Source organism: Chlamydotis macqueenii, chromosome 22, assembly GCF_036417535.1.
Source record: "Chlamydotis macqueenii isolate bChlMac1 chromosome 22, bChlMac1.mat, whole genome shotgun sequence".
Taxonomy (NCBI): domain Eukaryota; kingdom Metazoa; phylum Chordata; class Aves; order Otidiformes; family Otididae; genus Chlamydotis; species Chlamydotis macqueenii.
The window spans coordinates 1,030,491-1,050,793 of NC_141577.1; the positions used below are offsets into that span (position 1 = coordinate 1,030,491).

At 59.8% G+C, this 20,303-nt stretch overlaps 1 protein-coding gene across 5 annotated transcripts; it reads left to right on the forward strand.

The window, feature by feature from the left end:
- The first annotated feature begins 432 nt into the window (after positions 1-432).
- On the forward strand, positions 433-17,111 carry TRIT1 (tRNA isopentenyltransferase 1). Of its 5 annotated transcripts, none has more exons than XR_015260902.1 (12): positions 433-670; positions 7,077-7,217; positions 7,663-7,761; positions 7,974-8,122; positions 9,029-9,171; positions 9,428-9,539; positions 10,110-10,222; positions 11,412-11,489; positions 13,493-13,602; positions 13,944-14,061; positions 14,785-14,898; positions 16,469-16,608. XR_015260902.1 is itself a non-coding variant. In XM_086764823.1 (11 exons), exons 1-11 carry the CDS (start codon positions 491-493, stop codon positions 16,672-16,674), a joined length of 1,446 nt encoding a protein of 481 aa, XP_086620949.1. In that variant the 5' UTR covers positions 435-490; the 3' UTR covers positions 16,675-17,111. The 5 variants fall into 5 exon arrangements, 3 of the variants coding, with proteins under 3 accessions (XP_086620950.1, XP_086620949.1, XP_086620947.1); XR_015260901.1 differs by having other exon boundaries at positions 14,833-14,898; XM_086764823.1 differs by lacking the exon at positions 14,785-14,898 and having other exon boundaries at positions 435-670; positions 7,977-8,122; positions 16,469-17,111.
- Positions 17,112-20,303: the final 3,192 nt, after the last annotated feature.

Sequence of the window (20,303 nt, forward strand, 5' to 3'; positions counted from 1 at the left end):
CTCTGTTGCCACGGAGACAGCAGCCTGCTCCCCATCTCCCGTGTTGCCGTGGTGACTGGGGAGGACGAGCCTCCGTGGAAGCTGCGGCTGCCACGGCAACACGCTCCTCTCTGTTGCTATGGCAACAGCCCCGCTCCTCATCCTCCTGCCCTGTTGATATGGCAACAGCATCCTTCCCACCCCATTTCTCCCCCCTCCAAAAAAAAGTACCACGTGGCAGAACCCCACTCGTGGACGCGGCCCGGGGCAGGGGGCCGGGGGGGAGGCCCGAGGGACCCGAAAAGGGGCCGGGGGCGTGGGGACGGACCTGGCACGGGGCCGGGGCCGGGGCCGGGGATGGGGACCCAGGCTCGGGCCGGGGCAAGGGGAGGGACCGGGGCTGCGGCCAGGAACCCCGCCTGGCAGAGGGACGCGGGGCACGGGGCCCGGCCCCGTCCTCCCCGCGGGTGGCCCCGGCCCCGGCCCGCCCCCGTCCCGCCCGCCCGTCCCCATGGCAGCCGCCGGGCCGGGCCGGGCCATGGCGGCGGCCGCGCTCAGCTTGGGCCGGGCCCGTTCGCCGCCGCTGCCGCTGGTGGTGATCCTCGGCGCCACCGGTACCGGCAAATCGGCGCTGGCGCTGCAGCTCGGGCTGCGCCTCGGCGGGGAGATCGTCAGCGCCGACTCCATGCAGGTACGGCCGGGCCCGGCCTCTGGGGAGGCCGCGGGTAGGCCCGGGAACCGGGAGACGCCGGGGCCGGGCCTGGGGCTCGGGAAGGGCCGCGGCTGGGCCCGGGGGAGGCCGCGGCCGGGCTGGGACTCGGGGTAGGCCGGAGCCGGGCCTGGAGGAGGCCGCGGCCGGGCTGGGACTCGGGGTAGGCCGGAGCCGGGCCTGGAGGAGGCCGCGGCCGGGCTGGGACTCGGGGTAGGCCGGAGCCGGGCCTGGAGGAGGCCGCGGCCGGGCTGGGACTCGGGGTAGGCCGGAGCTGGGCCCAGGACGCCCAGCGGGGCTCTGGGCCTGGCTGAGGGTGTCGGAAGGCGGCCTGGCCTGGCACCGGGGCCGGGGCTGGTACCGGGGGGGTGGACCGGTACCGGGGGCGGGGGCAGCGGAGCCTGGTCGGCGCCTGGAGAGGCCCAGCCCCGCGGGGCTGCAGACCCAGCTCCCCGGGGACCCCAGGCCCCGTGTCCGGGTGGCTGTGGGGGTGCGGCCCGAGGGACGGATCCTGGCCCCGGTGCCCGTGTGCCGGTGGCCAGCTGTTTATTTTCGAGTGAGCGGGGTTGCAGTTTCCCCTCCTGCTCTCGGTGGGGAGCGTGCTGTGCTTGCTCGTTAGCTCTGAACACGGAGGCACGACCGAAACTGCAGAGCTGGGTTTGTCCAACATCTGCCCGCCCTGCCATAAATTCACTTTTTGGAAGGAAACCAAAGCACGGCTGTTTTAATTTAACCTGCACAAAGCTACCCGGGGGTGTCGGGAGCAGCTGAGGAAGGGAGCGCGGCAGCTGGCATTAACTGGCAGTAAGCAGCAGCCAGGATTGCTCCCGCAGACGCGGCTCTGCTAACGCGGACCCTGGGCTGCGGGCAGCCGCGCGGGACGTGCTGCGAGTCCTGCCTAAGAAACGGCCCTGGATGGAGGGCTTAGCGTGTGTGTGCTGCGGTCTGGGCCGGTCCCGGGCCGGTCCCGTGCGCTTCGCGTCCCAGCTGGGAGGTCTGGTGAGGCTGCAGTGCTGACTGGTGCCGCGCGTCCTTCCAGAGGCCGTTTGACGGATAGAGAGAGAGCGAGGCTGAAACGTGGCAGCCGAAGGCGAGCGCGCTCCTCCTTGGTCACCCAGCAAAGGGGCGCTGAACCCGATGTCTGGTATGAGATACGGGAAAGAACATTAAAAGTGATGTTTGCTACTTGCCAGTGACACGGTCTGTGGTCTCGTCTCTTGTTGCAAGCGGCAGCGTGGAATGTGTTGGTTGTAAGTCAGGGTCAAGGAACGGAGCCTCGTTTTTTTGGTCTTAATTGCGTTCAGCCACAAGAGCTTTGCCGTGAGATGTAGGTTTCAGGGATTTTGTTATTGTTTAGTACAATGTTTTCCTTCCTAATCAACACTTTCACTGTTCTCTTTCTGTAACGCCTGAACCTTCCATCAAGTTTAACGTTTAACATTTATTACACTTTTTTTAAAAAGGTGTTTTCTGCCAACAACACCCTTTGCCCTTTGTGCTGCTCGGAGATGGACTCTCCCTGTGCTGTGGCCACCGCCTGCTTTCCTGCACCGGGCTGCCAGTACTGGTCACTGTTTGTATCCCAGAGAGGTAAATTGGAAAGCTCCCTCTCCTGAATTGGGAGTGAGCAGTTGGAAAGCTTTAATTTATGGAAGGTTTTCCATGAGCTCTTGGGGAGAGGGTGTTTGAGGCCTGGGCTGGACTGGCAAAATCCCGCAGGGGCAGAACGTTCGCGTGGGACGTGGAAGCTTTGTCCAGCGCTGCCTGGCTGTGGGCAGCTGCCCTCCCGGCTGCCCGGGAACCGCCTGGCACTGCCGGTGTTGGCAGCCCTTACGGCGTGCTCCGTAAGGAAAGACTGGTGCGTCCATCTCGCTCTCCTCAAGCCCAGGGTGGGACTGGTTTTCTCCACAGACCCTGTCTGCGCTGGGCCAACTTTTAGTCGGCTGCTGTGAAGTTTCCAAGGCGAGTTACTCTGCCCTGGTGTCTGTGTCAGAAGTGTCTCTGCGCAGAGCTCGACTAGCACCGAACTTCCCGATGCAAACAAGCCCCGGGCCTTTGTTGGGTCGTTCCTGCCCGTTTGTGCGCTGTGGACGTCGAGGTTCTCGGCCCTTGCAGTGACTGCCAGCCCAGCGCACGGTGGGCTGTGATATCAGGGAGAGGGCTGTTGACTCGGCTGACCTTGCGAACACGAGGCTCCTGCAGCATCGTAAGCTCCGCAGACGTGGCTGGAGCCAACTGGCGAGCTGCGGCTTCTCGTTTCAGGCTGGTGGATGTTTTGGAGCGCGTATTTTGTGCTCTGGTTGTTTCAGGTCCCACTATGGGAATGCAGGCGCTGGGAGGACTCTGGCTGCAGGCGCCCAATGGCATCCGGGCTCAAGTGGCTCTTGTCCTCCTTTCCTTTTAATCTCATTCTAGCGTGACAGCGGAGCCAGAGCTGAGCAGCTCTGCTACTTTTATCCCGTAACACAGCATGCTTTCTGTGTGGCCTCTCGGGGCGGGGGAGCCCTGCCTTTCCGCAGCCACGGCCGCCTGAAGGCACAGCCACCAGCAGCTCGAGTCTGCGCCTCCCCCACTGCGCTCCACTAACCCCCGTGCCCCGCTTAGTGGCGCAGCCAGCCAACTGGGTCTGCTTTCTTGCTGGCTTTGTTCCCGTGGAATATTGTCTCCCCGCTGCATATCCCTCTGCCGCGCAGAGCTGGCTCCGCTGTCCTTGCGGAAGAGCCGCCGGGTTTTGAAAATCCCATTGCTCACTCTCGACTGACAGCTGCCAGCGACCGCGTCGCACTCGGCCCGCTCTGTCCATTCACCGCTGCGCCCCGTGCGGGCTCCGCGGGGCTCTGACAAATGCTGGCGGTGTTTTGGGCAGCTGCAGGAGCTGGAGCCGGGCTCGGGAAGGGGCCAGGAGCCCCGAGCCCACCTGTTCCCGCGCACAGGCACCCCTCTGTCTCCAGGGCTTTTTCGTCATGGCCAAGTCGCTGTGGTCAAATTACAGACTGAGCCGCTGCCTGCGTGCGCTCAGGAGCTCTGGTTCATCTGACGGCCTCTTAATCTTTCTTTTTGTCCTTTTGGTTGCCGTTTGTCATCCCAGAGAGTTTCCTTTAGGAGTAAGGCATTCCTGCGTGAAGCTGGTCACACTTCCACCCTGATGGAGCAGTGAGCGCCCGGCGATCCCGGTGCCAGCTTGCTGGAGGGCCCTGTCCGCTCGCAGTCGCACAGTCCCGTCTGGATTTCATGCTCTGAATGGTGATGCCGTCCTTCTCCGGCGGCTGTGGTAGCACACTGGGTACACTGGGCCATTGCTGTGTCCAGTCGGGACATCCTAAAAGGCCTTTGCTGACGTCCTCACGGCAGGGGCCTGAGAGGGGAGTGAATCGTGCTCTCCTTACACCCTGGCTTGGTTTGGGTCCTCCGTGCGCCTCTCCAGCTGGGAGATCCCTTGGCCCCTGTGAAATCTTCATGCTCTTCCCTGCCGTAGGCGGCTGGGATGTGTCCGGGGTCCCTGTGCTGCGCAGCTGTCTTGTCACCTTCGGTACTGTGCTCCTTGCGCTCAGGGCAAGGACAGACCTTTCCCCCTCCACGTGCCGATGGGGACAAAGGGACAGTCTGGGATTGTGCGTGAAACTGGGGGCAGAGCGAGGGTTTGGGGGAGCCCACCCTTCCCAGGCTGCGGGCTGAGGATCCTCACAGGCGCAGTGTCCTGGGGATTACTGGTGTTTGTGTGTCCTGCCTCAGTGTCCCCACCTGCGAAAAGCGGGGACGGCGCTGACCTTCCAGTGCGGCGCTGCGAGCTGTGGGGCTGACCTGCCCGGGGGCTCCAGCGGCAGAGGTGGGAGGACGCCGGCAGGGCTAAGCATCTTTAGTCCCTGGCTTGTATTCGGTGTCTCGGAGGCCTGCTGCTCCAGGCTGCCGCTAATCTGTTTTGGGGCCTTAGACAGCAACAAAGGCTTATCTGAGCCGCTTGCTGAAAATAGAAATGAGTGTCGGGAGGACGTCTCGGTGCGAGGCCCTGCCGACAGCCAGCTGGTGGAAACCTTCTCTGGGCTTTACTGGGTGCGTGTAAAAGGCTGCCTTTGTTTCCTCCCAGCCCACACACTGACACCGCATTCTTCCTCCTCTTGTTGCCAGATATTCGGGGAGGCTCTCGACGTTTAATCTCCGGGAGAACCTTGGGGGATTGGAGCCTGAACCGTAAATCCCAGTGCTGCCCGCGCAGGGCACTGGGAGCTCCTGGCTGCCTCCGAGCCTCCCCTCTGTATTGACTGTGATTCCAGGCAGACAAGTGGGAGTCGGAGGAGCTGGAGGGCTGGACTGGCCCTTGCTGGGGGGAGAAGGCACTGAGCCAAAGCTCACGGAATTCAAAGGCTTTTGGCGTGACTGGAGAGCTGCGCTGGACGGCGCTGCTCAGCCTGCGCTGAGTAATGGGAAGGGATCGATGGGCTGCAGCCAGCCACGGGGTGTGTTGGCAGGGAGCTGCCTCCCGGGCCTCTCCTGTCTGCTCCCGGTCCCCTGGAGCCAGCTGGGCAGAAAGGAAGAGCATTTGGTTACGCTCCCGCTCCCCCCTCGCTTCCTGCCCCGCGGCGAGCCTTTCTGCAGCGAGGGATCAGGAGCGGGAGCTGGCCCTCGCCCTCCGAGCAGCGAGTGCAGGAGCTAAGCAAGACAAGACGGGGAATGTCTGCCGGTTCAGCCGCCCCAGCAGCTCGCGTGACTGCTCCAGGCGGGGATCGGGCTTCCCTGCTCCACTAACCTCCAATCTGCCCGTGGGTCACCTCGGTGTCACCTTGTCCTTCTGTCTGGGAGCAGGGCAGCGAGCGGAGGCCACGCTGCGGCCGGAGGCCTGGCAGCTTCTCGGGGCGGAATTAAGGGGAAATTTGTTTCTGAGAGCCTGGTCCTCTGGCTGAGGTGGTTTCTGGGTAATGTGGGAGGAAATGAGTGCAGCTCTTTCCAGTCCCTTCTCCCATCAGCCCAGTTTGTCCCAAGCTGGGAGACCGCTGAGAGCTAAACACATCCTCCCCGCGACCGCGGCACGGAGCAGAGCCTTAGCCACCACCCGGCACAGAGGGTGCTCGGTCCTTGGCATGACGCAGAGCTGGGCTGGACAGAAAGGCTTTATGTGCCCCGCTGCAGCCACGTGCCTGCTGCCAGCGCCCTCGGGGACAGCTGGGGTGCAGGTCCCCATTCTGATCCCTGTTTTTCTGCAGCTCTAGGGAGCTTTGCGGCACCCAGGCGTGCCTGGGGCAGTGCCGGGGGCCCAGGGACATCCCGCGCTGAGGAGGGCTGTGTTTGCGTGCCGTGGGGAGCAGGGCGAGGAGCCTCCCTCCTTTCTCCTGGAGAAAAGATGCTCTCATCCGAAGGGACTCTGCTCACGGGACCCAGCTGAGCCGTGGGGGCGGGACGCCAAGCTGAGGCAGCTCCGGTACTTGCACCGCCTGGGTCTGCGGGCTGGGCTGGGGCTGTCGCTTTGTGCAGCCTGGAGGGTGGATTTGGGCTGTGGCTTGAGTGCGTGCTTCTGGGATCGCAGGTTGCCTTGGCTCTTCACCAGGAACGCTCCCAGCGGGTTGGTTTGGGTGACTTTTCCTTCTGCTCTGCTTTTGGCTGTCTAGCTGAGGGTCAGCGTCCCTCGGCAGCGCTCTCCCAGGCTGTATATCCCAAACTCCAGGTTGAGGACACTCCTCGAAGCAGCGAGATGCTGGTGGTTGTGCTCAGCGGTGTCTCCTGGCACCCTGGTGCAGGACTGTGCCGCTTTTCCCCTGGGATCAGCGGCCTGACTAGCTGGGTGAGAGCAGGAAGCAGGCAGTACACCGGGCTTTTATGGTGTCTGTGAGCTGAGACCGTTTGCCTGTGTTTAGGAGGCTCTGTTACGTTGCGTGTTGCATCCAGAGAGATCTTGGAGGGTTGTGGGGAGCGGTGATCCTCGCCCCCGGAAGAGACTCGGTGCTGTGCTGGGGATGGGTGTTTGGAGAGGGGCACGCCTGAGCTTTTAGCCGCAGTGACCCTCGTTGGATCGGAGCTCTGTGCTTCAGAGCTGGGCTCAACTGGTTACGCTGGCCGGGCTGTGACACGGCTCTCTGGTTGCTCAATCAGCCTTTCCATCTGTGACTGCAGGGTTATATCAGACCAGGAAAGCGGTCGCGAGCGGTCAGACTCACCGGGGCAGGAACAAACACCAGAGGGGCAGTTGGGCCCCGGCAGGAGCAGGCATTGGCGAGGTTCCCGCTGCCTCCCCTGAACGGGGCACGTGCCCCTGCCTGTGCCGCCCGCTTCTCCCGACCAGCGAGGAGCTCGGGGGGGGGTGACAGGGGCAGGCAGCGGCTCTGTGGGGGGAAGGAGCGGTGATCAGTGAGGGTTTCGTGGGACGCAGAGGCGAATGACAGGCTCCTCTCTTCCCCAGGTGTACAAGGGCTTGGACATCATCACGAACAAGGTGTCTCCCCAGGAGCAGCGTCTGTGCAGACACCACATGATCAGCTTTCTGGATCCCCTGGTCTCGAACTACACGGTGGTGGATTTCAGAGACAAAGCCGTGCCTCTGATATCCTTTCACACTGCAGCCCACCTGGCTGAGCAGATACGGCCTTCCCCCGCCGCAGCCAGGCTGGCAAGAGAGGTGCGTGTTTGCATCAGCCATGTTGCAACTAGCTTCGTTTTTCAGAGGATACTGCTAGTGAGGGGGGCTTGGAGCTTCTTTTTCCCAGCAAATGCTCAGGGCAGCCCCTTCTCAGGGCTGGCTGGGGAAGATCTCTGCTGCAGCGCAACAGCGCTGAGCCTGGTATTGCCCTCCCTGGCAGGCCCTGCGTTTTGGTGGTAGCTAGCACAGACAGCAGAGGATAGCGAGAGATGAGGGTCACTATAGCCCTTCCCTGCAGCCTCACTGGCTCCGTGGGGCTGGGAGAGTGGGGTCTGGGCCCCAGGCTGCCGCTCCCCACAGCCCTCCCTTCCTGCCGTCCGTCTCTGCTTACGCTCCCTGACTGCGGCACATCGAAGATATCTTTGCCCGAGACAAGATCCCGATTGTTGTGGGAGGAACCAACTACTACATCGAGTCCCTGCTCTGGAAGGTCCTTATCGACACCAAGGTACCGTTGGGGGCCTGCATGTCCCTCCAGAAAAGGGTGAGCCCAGTGCTCAGAGCAGGCTTCCTGCAACTGGGCATGGCGCTTCCCCCTCTGGAGTGGGGCAAGGAGAGCCGAACCCCCTCGTTCACCCCGTGGGTCTGGGGATCATCTTGCTTGTGCTGGCCCTGCACGTGGATGAGTGGCTTGACTCAGGGCTGCCTTGTGCCCCGCAGGAGAAGGCCAGCATGGCCCCCGAGACGACCGCCGACAGGAAAGTGGAGCTGGAGCAGCTGGACAGCGTGGAGCTCCATCGCCGCCTAAGCCGGGTGGATCCGGAGATGGCGGCCAAGCTGCACCCCCACGACAAGCGCAAACTGGCCAGGTGAGCCTGGTGTGCTGGGAGCAGGGGGTGCCAGGGCCCAGCACCCCTTCCTGAGAGAATCGTGTGCCTGGGAACACAGCAAGATGGGTGCTCCCATCCCAGGCGGGTGCTTCTGGCCTCTTCACAAGGTGCCTGGGGACCCTGGAGCGCTGGTGTCGGGGAGCTCTCTGGGATCTGAGACCTTTGGCCATGCAGCCCTTGGCTTGAGCTGCCTTTGGGGTCCAGGACAGCGCATTGCTCCTGGCCTGTGTGCACCGGGGCAGCTCCCGCTGCAGTGCCCCGGCGGCAGGGTTTATCTGGAGCTATTTAAAGAGCAAGCTGCCGTGCTGGCTGAGTAACATACCTGAGCTCTGTGGGAACAGCGCGGCAGCAAGACCAGGCTTGCTGCTTTGGCGGGCCCATCCCAGCCGAGCCCTGGCCTGGGGGGAGCAGAACGCCGCCCACCCCATTCGCACGGTGCAGGGGGGATGGAGGTTTGAGCACCCCGCGCAGTTTCCTCCACTCCCCTGGCTGGGCTGGGTTGGGCTGAGCTGGCGGTAATGCTTCGCAGCCTTCTCCGGCAGTGCTGGCCCCTTCCCTGCAGCCCTGCCTGGCTGGAAAGGGCAGCGCTGGAGCCAGAACCCCGTCCCCTGCAGGGCTTGTCCCGGTGCCAGGTGGGAGTGGGTGGCTGTGCTCTGGGCTCCTTGGGTGCCATCGCTGTGCCCTGCACTGCACGGCCGCCCCAGGAGCTGGGTGTGCTCAGGATGCCGGGCACGGGACGGGGCAGGAACCTGCCCTCCCCACCTTGAGAGGGCTGGATCGCAGTGAGTGTCTGCGGTTCCCTTTGCTGGGGCCCCCAGGGCTGCTGGGGAAATGGAAAAGCTCATCCTCACCCAGCCTCTGAGCTCCGTCTGTCTCTGCTTACAGGAGCCTCCAAGTGTTTGAAGAGACTGGCATCCCCCACAGTGAAATTTTGCACCAGCAGCAGGAGGAGGAAGGTGGGGGACCCTTAGGGGGGCCCCTGAAATACCCACATTCCTGCATCTTGTGGCTCCATGCAGACCAGGCAGGTGAGAGAGGGCTTTGCACAGCTCCTTGCTGTTGAGGGTTAGGGCTGTCTCTCTGCTCCTGCCCCAGCCTCCTCCTGAACAAGGCAGCAATTCCTTTGGCATCGGTGGGCGTGAGAGAGGGCTGGCTCCCCTCACCTTCCTCAGGCAGCTCGGGAGGCTGGCAGTGCCGAGCCGAGTCCTAGCTCGTTGTCCTGCTGCGAGCCTCCTGAGAGCAGGGCTCCGAGTGGCTGAATGTGTACTGCTCTCCTCCTCCCAGCTCTGGACCAGCGGCTGGAGAAGCGGGTGGATGACATGCTGGCTGCGGGGCTGCTGGAAGAGCTGCGAGACTTCCACCGACGGTACAACCAAGAGAAGGTGGCCGAGAACCGGTGGGTGAGAAGCCAGCTCCCTTTGTGCTCCCAGTCCCACCTGCCAGACCTGAGCGGGGCCCAGGCTGGCTCTCCCTGCAGCACCTCTGATGTGTCACTGCCCCTAGCTCTCTCCTGGCAGTGCCCGCTGCTGTGGCAGGGCCAGCAGACGGGCTGAGTGCCTGACTCTGTGGGGCCACCATCGGCGGAGAGGTCTGCAGCAGCCAGATCCTCCAGCACTTCCTGGCCTTCTCTGCCAGAGCCCTTAGACCAGGGCTGCTCAGACAGCAGAGCCCCTGCCTTCTCAGCCTGAATTAATTTTGCCTGGGCCATACCTGGCAAGTGTAAAAATAACTTGGTGCTGCCTGAGCGTTCACGCAGCAAAGCTGACGTGGGGTGGCACTGAAGGCACTGGTCTGCGGTGCTGTGTGTGACTGGCTTGGCTTGTCCGCTGCGGCCATGGGCTCGTGTCACCTGGGCAGGTCCCTGCGGGGTGCGACGCGGAGACCTCAGCTGTTACGGGGAGGGTTGAGGGCTCCCGCTGTTCTAAAGGAGACGGCCTTGACCCCTGCCGCTTGTCTTGTTCTCCAGGCAGGATTACCAGCACGGCATCTTCCAGTCCATTGGCTTCAAGGAGTTCCACGAGTACCTGGTCAGCGAGGGGAACTGCTCGCCTGAGACCAGTGCCCTGCTGCTGCAGAAAGGTGGGAGGAGCACCCTGCGTGCCCTACGTCCCTCAGCCCCATGCAGCTTCAAGTGACGCTGCGTGATGGTTTGAACCAAGCTCAAACCTTGGGGAAGATCTTGTTGGGGTTGAGCTGCACCTTTCTCTCTGCATTTTCCACTTCTGCCAGCCCAGGGGTACAGGGACTCATTTTTTAGTGCTTGGAGAGCGTCTTTGAGCACATCCAGAGCAATTCCTCCCTCACTTCCCCAAGGCCTCCTTGCAAGATGTACGGGGCACAGTGTGACTTGGGATCGGGAGCTGGTCCACCAGTGACCTGGGTGATGGAATCCCAGCTGGGATGCGGATGCTGTGGAGAACAGAGTAGAAAGAAGGAATGGAACAGAACTCAGCATCTGGTTCAGCAGCAGGATGGTGGGAAGGGACCTGGAGATCTAACAGATCACGGCATGGGTCAATAGTGATGTGCTCTTTGATGGCATGTGTGATTCTGGGGTGTTCTGGACCCATGCGCTGTTGTTGGAGGAGAGAGCTGCTCTGCCCCTCGGCGCAGCGCGGGTACCAGCCGGAGTCGGTCTGTGCGAGGAGGTTCGGTGTGAAGTGGAGATGGAGGCTACGGAAGTGACAGAAATGATAAAAGGCTTGGAAAAAAGTCTGGTGCAGAAGGGTCTTGTTGTGTCTGCTCAGGAGACAGTTGCGGAGGAGTGCGGTACGCCTGGTACTAAGTATTGAAAGGTTGGACAGTGGTAAACCAACCTCTGGGCCCGCGTGGGTGGGACAAGGAGTCCTGGGCTCCGTCTGCGCAGAGGAGTGTTCATTTAGGTGTTACGAGAGCAGTGCAGCCTCTGAGCAGATTCTCCTGCCTGCTAAAAGCTTCAGGGCTGAGGGTTTGGGCCCTTTCCACCCAGGGTTCATTCAAGGGCGTGTGGGACACCTTGTCCAGCCCTTCTGCGCTGCCGCTGCCCCACGCTCTGTCCGGTGGGGCTTGGCTGCTTTGCCGTGATGACCACTTCACTGCTGGCTCGGAGACCTCCAGGCTGACAGTGGAAACACTTCCCTTAAGCAAGCGTGGTACCATCCGGCACAAACTTTGGCCTTGTGTGATTTGCTTGCGCTGGAGCTGGCAGCCTCTTCTCGCCCTGCTGTGAGCTCAGCTTGCAGCGTTGCACTGACCTTTGTTTTTATTTTTCACTCCCTCTGTTTCAAAGGGATCCAGGCCCTGAAACAGGTGACCAAGAGGTATGCCCGGAGGCAGAACAAGTGGGTCCGCAACCGCTTCCTGAGACGTAAGTCCTCTGTTCCTGCCCTGCCTCGCCACCCCTGTTCTCGCATCTCTTCTCATCCCTCCTTGGTATTTTCCCTGCTCCCAGCTCAAGAGAGGAGAGTGGTGGCTCCTCTACTTTGGGGCGGCTTGTGTTGGGGTCAGCGTGAATATGGCAGAGGTCGGGCAGTCCTGCCTGGATTTCTCTGGCGGGCCCAGGTTGTCCTGGCTCTACAAGTGTCTGCCCCCTGCCAGATGCCTCCAGGAGCCACAGGCACCCGATGTCCCAATCTACCCACATGTCTGAGTTGCAGAGGAGCTGCTCAGCTGTCCTGGGACAGCCCAGCCAGCACTGTCCCTGTTTATCTTGCTCCCAGACACTCGGGAAGCCAGCTCCTTCTCAGTGCTTCTGAAGGCTGTCTGTCCAGGGAAGATTTTCTGTTCCCAACAGAAGTGCCATTAAGACGGCTAATACCGTCAGATCAAGGGACATTAGGATGGGACATTGATAGGACAGGGGGTAATGGTTTTAAACTAAAAGGGGGTAGGTTTAAACTGAATATAAGGAAGAAATTTTTAATTATGAGAGTGGTGTCACACTGGCCCAGGCTGCCCAGAGAGGTGTTGGATTCCCCATCCCTGGAAACATTCCAGGCCAGGTTGGCCAGGGCTCTGAGCAACCTGATCTGGTTGGAGATGTCCCTGCTTCTTGCAGGGGGGTTGGACCAGGTGGGCTTTAGAGGTCCCTCCCCACCCAAACCATCCTGTGGTTCTAAGAACGAAGCAAGCACAGGCTTAGCCGTGTGGCAGGCAGCAGTGGGTGATGATGGCTGCAGCATCCCTGCAGCCTCTCCTGCCACCAGCTCCCGCACGGCTCGGGGAGGGGATGCCCAGCATGGTCCCTGTCCCCGGACACCCCCACGTGCTCCCTGTGCAGGGCAGAAAGCCCAGCTGACAGCTGCCCTCCAGATTAGGAGTGGGGGCCCGTTGGCTGCTCTTAGACTGGGCCACGCTCACCGCGGTGGCAGGGAGCCAGCAGCACTTCCCCGTCCCAGCCCCAGCCTTGGAGCAGGGCCAGCAGCAGCAGCTGGGAGCCGGGCACTTGTTGAAAGGTACTTGGTAGGGGCAGAACAACAATAATAAATAAATAAAAAAAATAGGCAGGGAGAAACTCGGGTCAAAAGACGGGCTTTGAACGGGGTGCAAGAGCTTTCCCGGAGCCATGTGCCTGGTGGCTGGGGCTCACCTTTCTGGTGGCAGGTGTGCTTCAGATCAGCCCTGTCGGGAGCTTGTTGTGGTTACAGCAATAAAAAGCAGCACCTGCCGGAGCCTGGCACGCCGCAGCCTTTGATGGCTTTGTCCGAGCGGGGCCGCGTGCCCCGTGTCCGCGGGCAGGTGAGCCGCAGCAGGGCAGCGACGTCGCCGGAGGGAGCGGGCACTCTCTGATTACAGCTGTCTCGCCCTGGCTGGGCCACAGCGAGCGACCGATGCCCTTGCGCCGCGCTGGGTGAGGTCGAAGGGGTGGCTTTGAAACTGTGCCGTGCCAAGTCGAGGTGTTAGTAAAGCGTCTCCCACCGTGGCCTGCTACTGTGAGCCGGGAGCGATGGCCCCTGAGCTGCACAAGCTATTACAGCTCTGAGTGCAAACCTGCACCCGCAGATTCTCATCCAGACTCCGTGCCTGCATCTCCTTGTAAGCTTTGTGTGATGGCTTTGTGCCTGGATCTAGCTTTTGATCTTCTGCAGCCTCCTGTGGAACACAGCCATGACGAAGTGTTTGCTGTTATGATAGGCTGTCGGTGCGCTCGGATTTTGTAACGCTGTCCTGAAGGCAGACAACTGTGAAGATGCTTGCTTGAGGTCTTAGGTGTTCTTGCTCTTTGTGAGGGAGGTGCCCTTTGCTTCTGAACGCTGAAGGACAGCTAGGTAGGAAGCAGCAGATCCCCCCGGACACAGCGTCGCCCCGTGGGTCCTGGGACATGGTGCTGGGGAGGTTCTGGTGGTGACCTACCTTTCTGTGTCTCCGTAGGTCCCGGGCCCAACGTGCCCCCGGTGTATGGCTTGGACGTGTCTGATCTGTTGTGGTGGGAGGAGGATGTGCTGAAACCTGCTCTGGAGATTGTGGAGAGCTTCATCCAGGTACCGGGTAGCTGGAGTTAACATGTGAGCCGTGGCTGAGATGCTAACTTGTTTGTAGTCTCCAGGCCCCGTAACTTGGCACTTAGTCTCCTCCACGAGCAGGGCTGTCTGTGTACATGTCCAGCCTTGGGCTTTCCTCACAGTGGCAGAGGGTTGTTGTCTAAGCTGAAAATTTCTTGTAATGCCCAGTACTCCGCTTGTCTTGCGTGGTAAAACTGCAGGGTCTGTCCTGCTGACGCGAGTCTGAGTATGGCGAGTTCGGAGCCCAAACTCTGCCAAAGTGAGCACAGCCAAGCGGTTTTCATAGCAGGAACCAATCTGAGGCATTATTGAATCTACAGGGACGTGAGCCCCCAGCAGAGCCTGTGAAGATGGGGTACGATGTGAACGAGAACAAGCGGAGTCATCGCGTGTGTGAGCTCTGCAACAGAGTCATCATCGGAGACCGGGAGTGGGCAGGTAGGCGCCGGCAGCGGGGAGAGGAGGGGGCACAGGGAGCGCGGAGGGCTGGAGTTCTCCGGAGCAGAGCAGCTTCCTCGGCTGTCTCCGCTCAGCCAGATGACCCTCGGCGCATGATCTTGGGCTTTCAAGGATTGTTTACAGCCCATGTATGAAAGCAGCCATTTGCAAGCCCAGAGGGGGTGCAGGAGCTGTCCCACAGCAGCCATCTGTCGGGCTTCCCCCCTTCCCCGGCACCCGGCAAACGCCGCCGCGCTTTGCCGTCACGCCAGACCTGCGGATCTGTGTGTAGCCTCAAACCTCAGAGCTGCCTGCGTTTAGTTAGAGCTGCTGGTCCTTCGCAGGACTTAGATACTTTGTCAGAAAGCACAGAATAAATTTGTTTCTTCTAAAATTTGGGTGTGTAAAATGAAAGTTTCTTAATGTTTTTACTAGCTCAGTTGTGCTCCAATATTTCCTATTTGTGTGGGGTTTCTTTTTAAATGAAAAAGTATTCCTAGCTGTAATGGTAACAGAAAGGGATTTTCTATTTTCAATAGACTTACTTTAAAAGAGCTCAGTTGGAATCAGATTAACTCAGTGAATTTATCTGTGCTGTGACTCATGCTGAGAACCAGAAACAAAAAGTAGTGGAGAAACTGGCTGCAGAAATGAAGCCGGTAAATCTTCATGTGCTGCCCAAATGCAGCTTATGCAGACACAATGCAAAGATAAATTTCCCAGGTCGTTGATTGTCGGATTTGAATCGGTCGCTTATTCCTCTTGCTCCAGGGAGCTGCTGAAAGCACAGATGGAAGTTGGCTGGGAATAGGAAGCTCGTTGTAGTGAGCTCCGTTTGTAAGTGTAATTGTTATTTTAGCCACTGTCAGCTGTCTCAGCTTGGAGGTGCTTTTAGAAAGCTCTACCTACTCCAAAACTAGAGGAGTAGTTGCCAGGGTCCGTGCCATCCTTCCAGGTCTGGCAGGGTTTGTGGCTGAGTGGGAACTCCTCGAAGTACCCCCAGACACTGCAGCTGCAGTACACGTCCTCTAGGGATGGCGTCCCGGATTCTGATGGATGGTGACAATACCGTTCTTGGCCAAGACCAGCTGTTGTTCTCTGTGTCCAGCTGAATTTGGCTCAGACCCCAGTCGGTGGGAGAAAAATGGTCCAGAACCTGGGTGTTACTTGTAGCTGCAACATTTAAAAGCTCCAAGGGAAGTGAAAACAGTGGTGGGAGCTGAGTCGATCTGCAATCTGGTCTGTTTTCTTAAGTCATGTTACAGAGCGTTCTGGGAACTGTTTCCCAGTGCCACACTGGCTCCGGAAGATTTTAAAATTTTATCTGATTTTACAATTTGTGTGGACTTAAAAGAGCAAACCTCCCCAGACAGTAGCAGAAATCAGGGTTTCTTTCAGCCACTGTAAGCTTTGGTGTTGCTTGCGACAAATTGTAAGAGGTAAGACTTCATTTCCAGCTGAGGGTGACCCTGCAGCGTTGTGATGAAGCAGCAGCTTTGCATGTAATTTCATCCTCTGGCAGAAGAGGATGACTGGAAAACACCTGAGGACCTTGATTCAGTGAGCACATACCCTTGTTTAATTAAGGCTTGAAAAGTTTGCTGCTTTAATTGCTGCTCTGATCTCTTGGAAATAACGAAACTGCCCTGCTAAATGGTGCATTGGTCTGGTTAGACAAAGCACCTTCTACTTAGATAATACCACTGATAGAGGAGGCTTTACTGCCTTTAACTGTGTGATCTCAAAGAGAAATGCAGCTCCTCTGCCCCGCTGTGTCAGTACAAGTTGCATTCTTGTGATTATGCCTCTGTTCCCGTCCGGCTCCTGCTGAAGTGCTCCCGTGGCTGGGGGCTTTGCCCAGGAGTTATGCACAAGCGTGATTGCGCCCCGGGCTCCATCCCTATCTGCTCTGTAGGTGTACAGGGCTTCCCCAGCGCTGTGGTGCAGGCATCTAGGCTTACAAATGATCCTGGCAGAGCTCCATGGGGTGGCGGAGAGTTGCACAACCTCCCCCGCATCCTGCAATGTGCCGCCTCTTTGGTAACACTTTCCTTTCTCCTCCCGGCATCGTGTCTCGGTTGGGAGAAAACTTGCTGGGAGAGTTGAGTGCTGACAATCTGGAGTCTTCTGCATACACAGAGCCAGGATTTTTCCCTCTCCCAGTCCTTCTTGTGGTCAGAAGAAGGCTTGGAAGGGTTGTCCCCCTCTGAACCCCAATAACTTGGCCTAGAATTGCCCTGGAAAACAGCCGGGGCAGGGTTTGTGAGTTCCCTTTTCTGTGGGAATGAATTGTGCGGGAGGATGGGAAGGGAAGAGAGGGCACTCGGCACTGCACGAGGGGATTGGGTCAGGTGTTTTACTTTCTGGGCTCTCCAGAGTTAAGTGCTCTGTTTGCCTCTTCCTCCAGCTCACTCGCGATCCAAATCCCACCTGCACCAGCTGAAGAAGAGAAGGAAGCTGGAGGCCGCCAGCCGTGCTGCAGAGACTGAGGGGGACAGCGGGGGCGCAGAGACCTCGGCCGAGGACAGCAGCTTGCCTTTGCCGTCGGCCTGCAAACCAGCCGGCAAAGGGGAGCAGCCGCGCCTCCACCTGCACGGCGAGGAGGCCACTTAGTCCTGGGTGGCCTTGAACCGAACGAGCTGAGTCATTTTTTTTCGGGATGAGGCAAGTGTGTAAGTGACGGCCAAAAGCCGTCGGCAGTGTCGGATCCTCTTCATGTGGCCTCATCGCGCTGTGTTCCCATGCTTCCCCAGCCCTGCCTGGAAAGGGCTGGGCCCCGGGGCAAGGCTGCTGGGAGCATCCTCCCATGCCAAGCGTTAATTCCTGCTAGAGACGCAGCGTTGTCCTTGGAAGGGTTGAGCCGATCCTGCCAGCATGCAAACGTGTCGTTCTCAGAGACAGAAATAACCTGCACTCCTCCAGCTTGGCCAGGAGTGCAATTCCGGAGCTGAGTGAGCTTTTACTGCCTTTATTGTGGAGAGGATATTTTTTTTTCTTTTATATGGAAATAAAGTTGCAAGATTATTGTGGGTTCCCCTCCCTATTCACAAGCATAGTTTTCTTGCTCTCTGTTTCCACCTGGCCCAGGTTCCCTGCTCTGGGCACAGGGCAGGACGTCCAGGCCTGGCTCCTTCTTCCAGTCATCTTTTCTGCAGCTTCTGAGGGAGCCGAGCAGATGTTCTCAGCTTGGTGGAGGCAGGCTGGTCCGAGTGCGCGTAGCAGGTGCAGAGGGAGCTGGCACCTGTTAAACAGGAACTTGGAAATGATCTCATCAAGTTTGCAGCAGATGAGTCTGTCCTAGTTAAAGCTGAGTTCCCGGGGGTTTAGGCTGCGGTTTGGCAGTGGGAACCAGCCCCGCATTTGAATCTGAGTTGCTGAGCAGCACATTCCTTGTGAAAGGCAGTTGGTCTCCGCAGCGTCATTCCTGGAGGACGCCAGTGCCGTCTGTGCCACCGCGCTTCCTGGTGTGCCGCTCTGGGTGAAACCGGGAGGGCCTTTTCTGAGGCTTTGGGGATTCTCCTGGCAAATGCAATCAAGAGGGTTCCTCCTGGGAGAGTTTTGGGTTGGTAGAACGCAGACTTTTCCTTCGGCTGCTTGCGATACATGGTGTGGCAAGAGCCATCTCCGAGGGCTCAGCCCGTGAGGGGAAGGGCTGCGTGGGTGGGTCTGCCGTCGCGGGCTCTGGAGATGCCCGCTCTGGTGGGGATTAGGTTAAACCTCCGGTTTGTGCTCCTCAGCATGGAATTATTTCTGTAATGCTCCGTGGGGCAGCTGCCCTGGGCCATTTCACAGGGCTGTGCGGTGACTCGGGAGCTTGGACCAAAAGGAGTATTCGGGGAAGAGCTGGGAATTTGGGTTGGCTTTTCTCTGCCAGCATCGGGCAGAGCTGGGCATCGGCTTTGAAATGCTGGGCACCGCGTTTGTGTTGCTGGGTCTGTGCAGCGCCAGCTGAACCTCTCCTCCAGCCCAGACTTGTTTGCCATCCACGCTGACTCAAGCGTACGTGGATATGGGCTCAGCCCAGCGCTGCAGCGCGTTGCAGAGGGGTTGTGGTGTGGAACTGTGTTCTCCCAGCCTGGATGGACGAGATGCAGGTGGGGCTGGGTGTAAAGCCCCCTTTGCTGCTGATGCACTGAGCACGGTTGTCTTACGGATGGCATGGACGTGTTGAGTCATCTCCCCAGGCCGGGCCGGGATTGTCGGGGCAGCTCTGTGAATGAGGGGACGGATTATCTGCTCTGCCTCCCGAGTGCGGTCAGATGACCATACTGTTAGAAATGGATTTAATATCCTTAATCGGTTTAATATGAACTTTGTTATCCCCGCAGATGAATGTTATTCCTCCAGCCACAATAGCTGCTGGTCTGCCTGTTCTGTTCACCAGCCGGCTCTCAACAGCCTGCACTGGGGCCGCTGCCGGGCAGAGTCCCCCCGCTTCCCCCCACTCCCCACCACCCGCTGCGGCGCCTTGTTTTGAGGGTGGCAGCTCCCATGTGTCCCAGGAGAACGGGGGTCTGGCACACTTGCTTGTTCTGGCGGTGGCTGGACCGGGAAAAAGAAGGCGGATCGCCGCGATCCTGCCAGCAGCAAGGTGAGTTGGCTTTTTTGGAGAGGGCAGAGCTGTTGATGAGGACACAGCTTTTTATTTACACAGAGCCAGGGCCAGCATCTCGGCAGTGATTTGCTCTCCAAGGAAGAAGCTGGTGTCTGTTCTACCTCTGCTGTTAAAAGGACTGGAGGCAGGGACTGGGATTGAGCTCCTGGCAAGGGTCGCACCAGTGCCTGGCGCCAGCGCACGTTGTTCAGCTCTTCCTCCTGCTCTGGGCCCTGCGCTCCTCCCCGGTATCCTGCAGAAGGGACAAACAATGCGAAATGGCTGTCCTGTCCGGTCCAGTCCGGGACTCGCTGAGAAAGTTGTGGTCTCAGGTTTCAGGCTGCCGTCAGTGCCAAGAGGTTTGGGGATGGGGAATGGCACTTCGCTCCATCTGCCCTCCGCTAATCCCCAGACAAACGCAGCTCTTCCATCTGTGCAGCCGGAGCCGCCGAGCCCGTCACACCAGCCACTTAATCTAAATGGCTTTGGCCAAAGATAAGGTCATTAATTACACTGGGATTAGAAAACAGTGCAGGCCTGGCGTGGCTTGGCTCGCCATCAGTTAAAGTCCTCGGCGCCCTGGCCCAGCCGGGCTGCGCAGCTGGAGAGCTGCAGTCAGAAGAGCCCCGTGCCCTCGCTGCCGAGCATCGTTCCTCGGCGGGGTCCGCTCACCTGCACGCTGACGTCTTGGCACGACGCTGGCGTGGGCTCCTGTCCCCAGCCCCCGGCAGGGCTGGATGCCAGGCACGGTTGGTGTCACAGGTCCAGGGGACACCCCCCGGGAGGGGCACAGGGGTCACAGCAGCCGGTGAAGCCCAAATCCTCGCTTCTGGCAGCGAGAGGTGCATGGGCAGCATCCCCCCGTCTCCATCCCCAGCCCTTACTGCCTCTGGCCTTCAGCAGCCCCTCCGCCTTTTCCCCGTGGCACTGTGTCGAGCTTGGCACCGGCTTGCTGCCCGCGCAGGACAGCTGCGCTGGCCAAGGCCCACAGCTCTCACTTGTGCCCACCATCCCCAGAGCTCAGAGCAGCCCAAGCCCCTTTGCTGATCTCAGGGTCTGTCTGTGATGTTCGAGGACTTGTGTTTGCTTCTGTTTCCTCCAGCTTTCTCACCGTGCTTTGGCTGTGAAGTGCTCTGATGTGCTCACCCTGCAGGTGATCGCTCACCCGTGCGGTGCGGCCCTTCGCTGGGGTGGCCAAAGCCACACACGTGGCATGAGTTTGGGCTCAGCCCTCCCCTGCTAAGGCACTGGGAGGGACCATGGGGACACGTTACGGGCAGCCGGGCTGCGGTGCTGTGCTGGGAGCCGGCCAACACCACGGCACAGTTGCCACCTTGCCCAGCACTGGTGACCAGCTGGTGTCTGTGCCCGAGTTCACTGGTGGGTTTAAAGGGTCCAGTGGAGGACCCTTAACTCCCAGTGGAGGTCCTGGGTGGTGACCTGTCCTGGCTCTTCCCACCCCACGTCCCACTCTGTGGGGTACGATCCTGCCCCGGTGCCTCAGTTGGGCTGGGGACATCTGCGGGACGGTGTCACCCAGGGATGGCAGCTCCTGCAGACACGCAGCAGCTGTGGCCACCGAACTGAGCTGTGTCCTGGGCTCGTCCTCAGTTCCCAGGTGGGACCTGCTGCAGAGTACCCGGGGATT

Excerpts from the sequence above, each read along its gene's own strand:
- TRIT1 (XM_086764821.1), top strand. The coding sequence starts at position 491 with ATGGCAGCCGCCGGGCCGGGCCGGGCCATGGCGGCGGCCGCGCTCAGC. Across the intron at positions 8,123-9,028 it reads GACAAGCGCAAACTGGCCAG|GAGCCTCCAAGTGTTTGAAG; the intron begins GTGAGCCTGGTG and ends CTCTGCTTACAG. Across the intron at positions 10,223-11,411 it reads TGCCCTGCTGCTGCAGAAAG|GGATCCAGGCCCTGAAACAG; the intron begins GTGGGAGGAGCA and ends TCTGTTTCAAAG.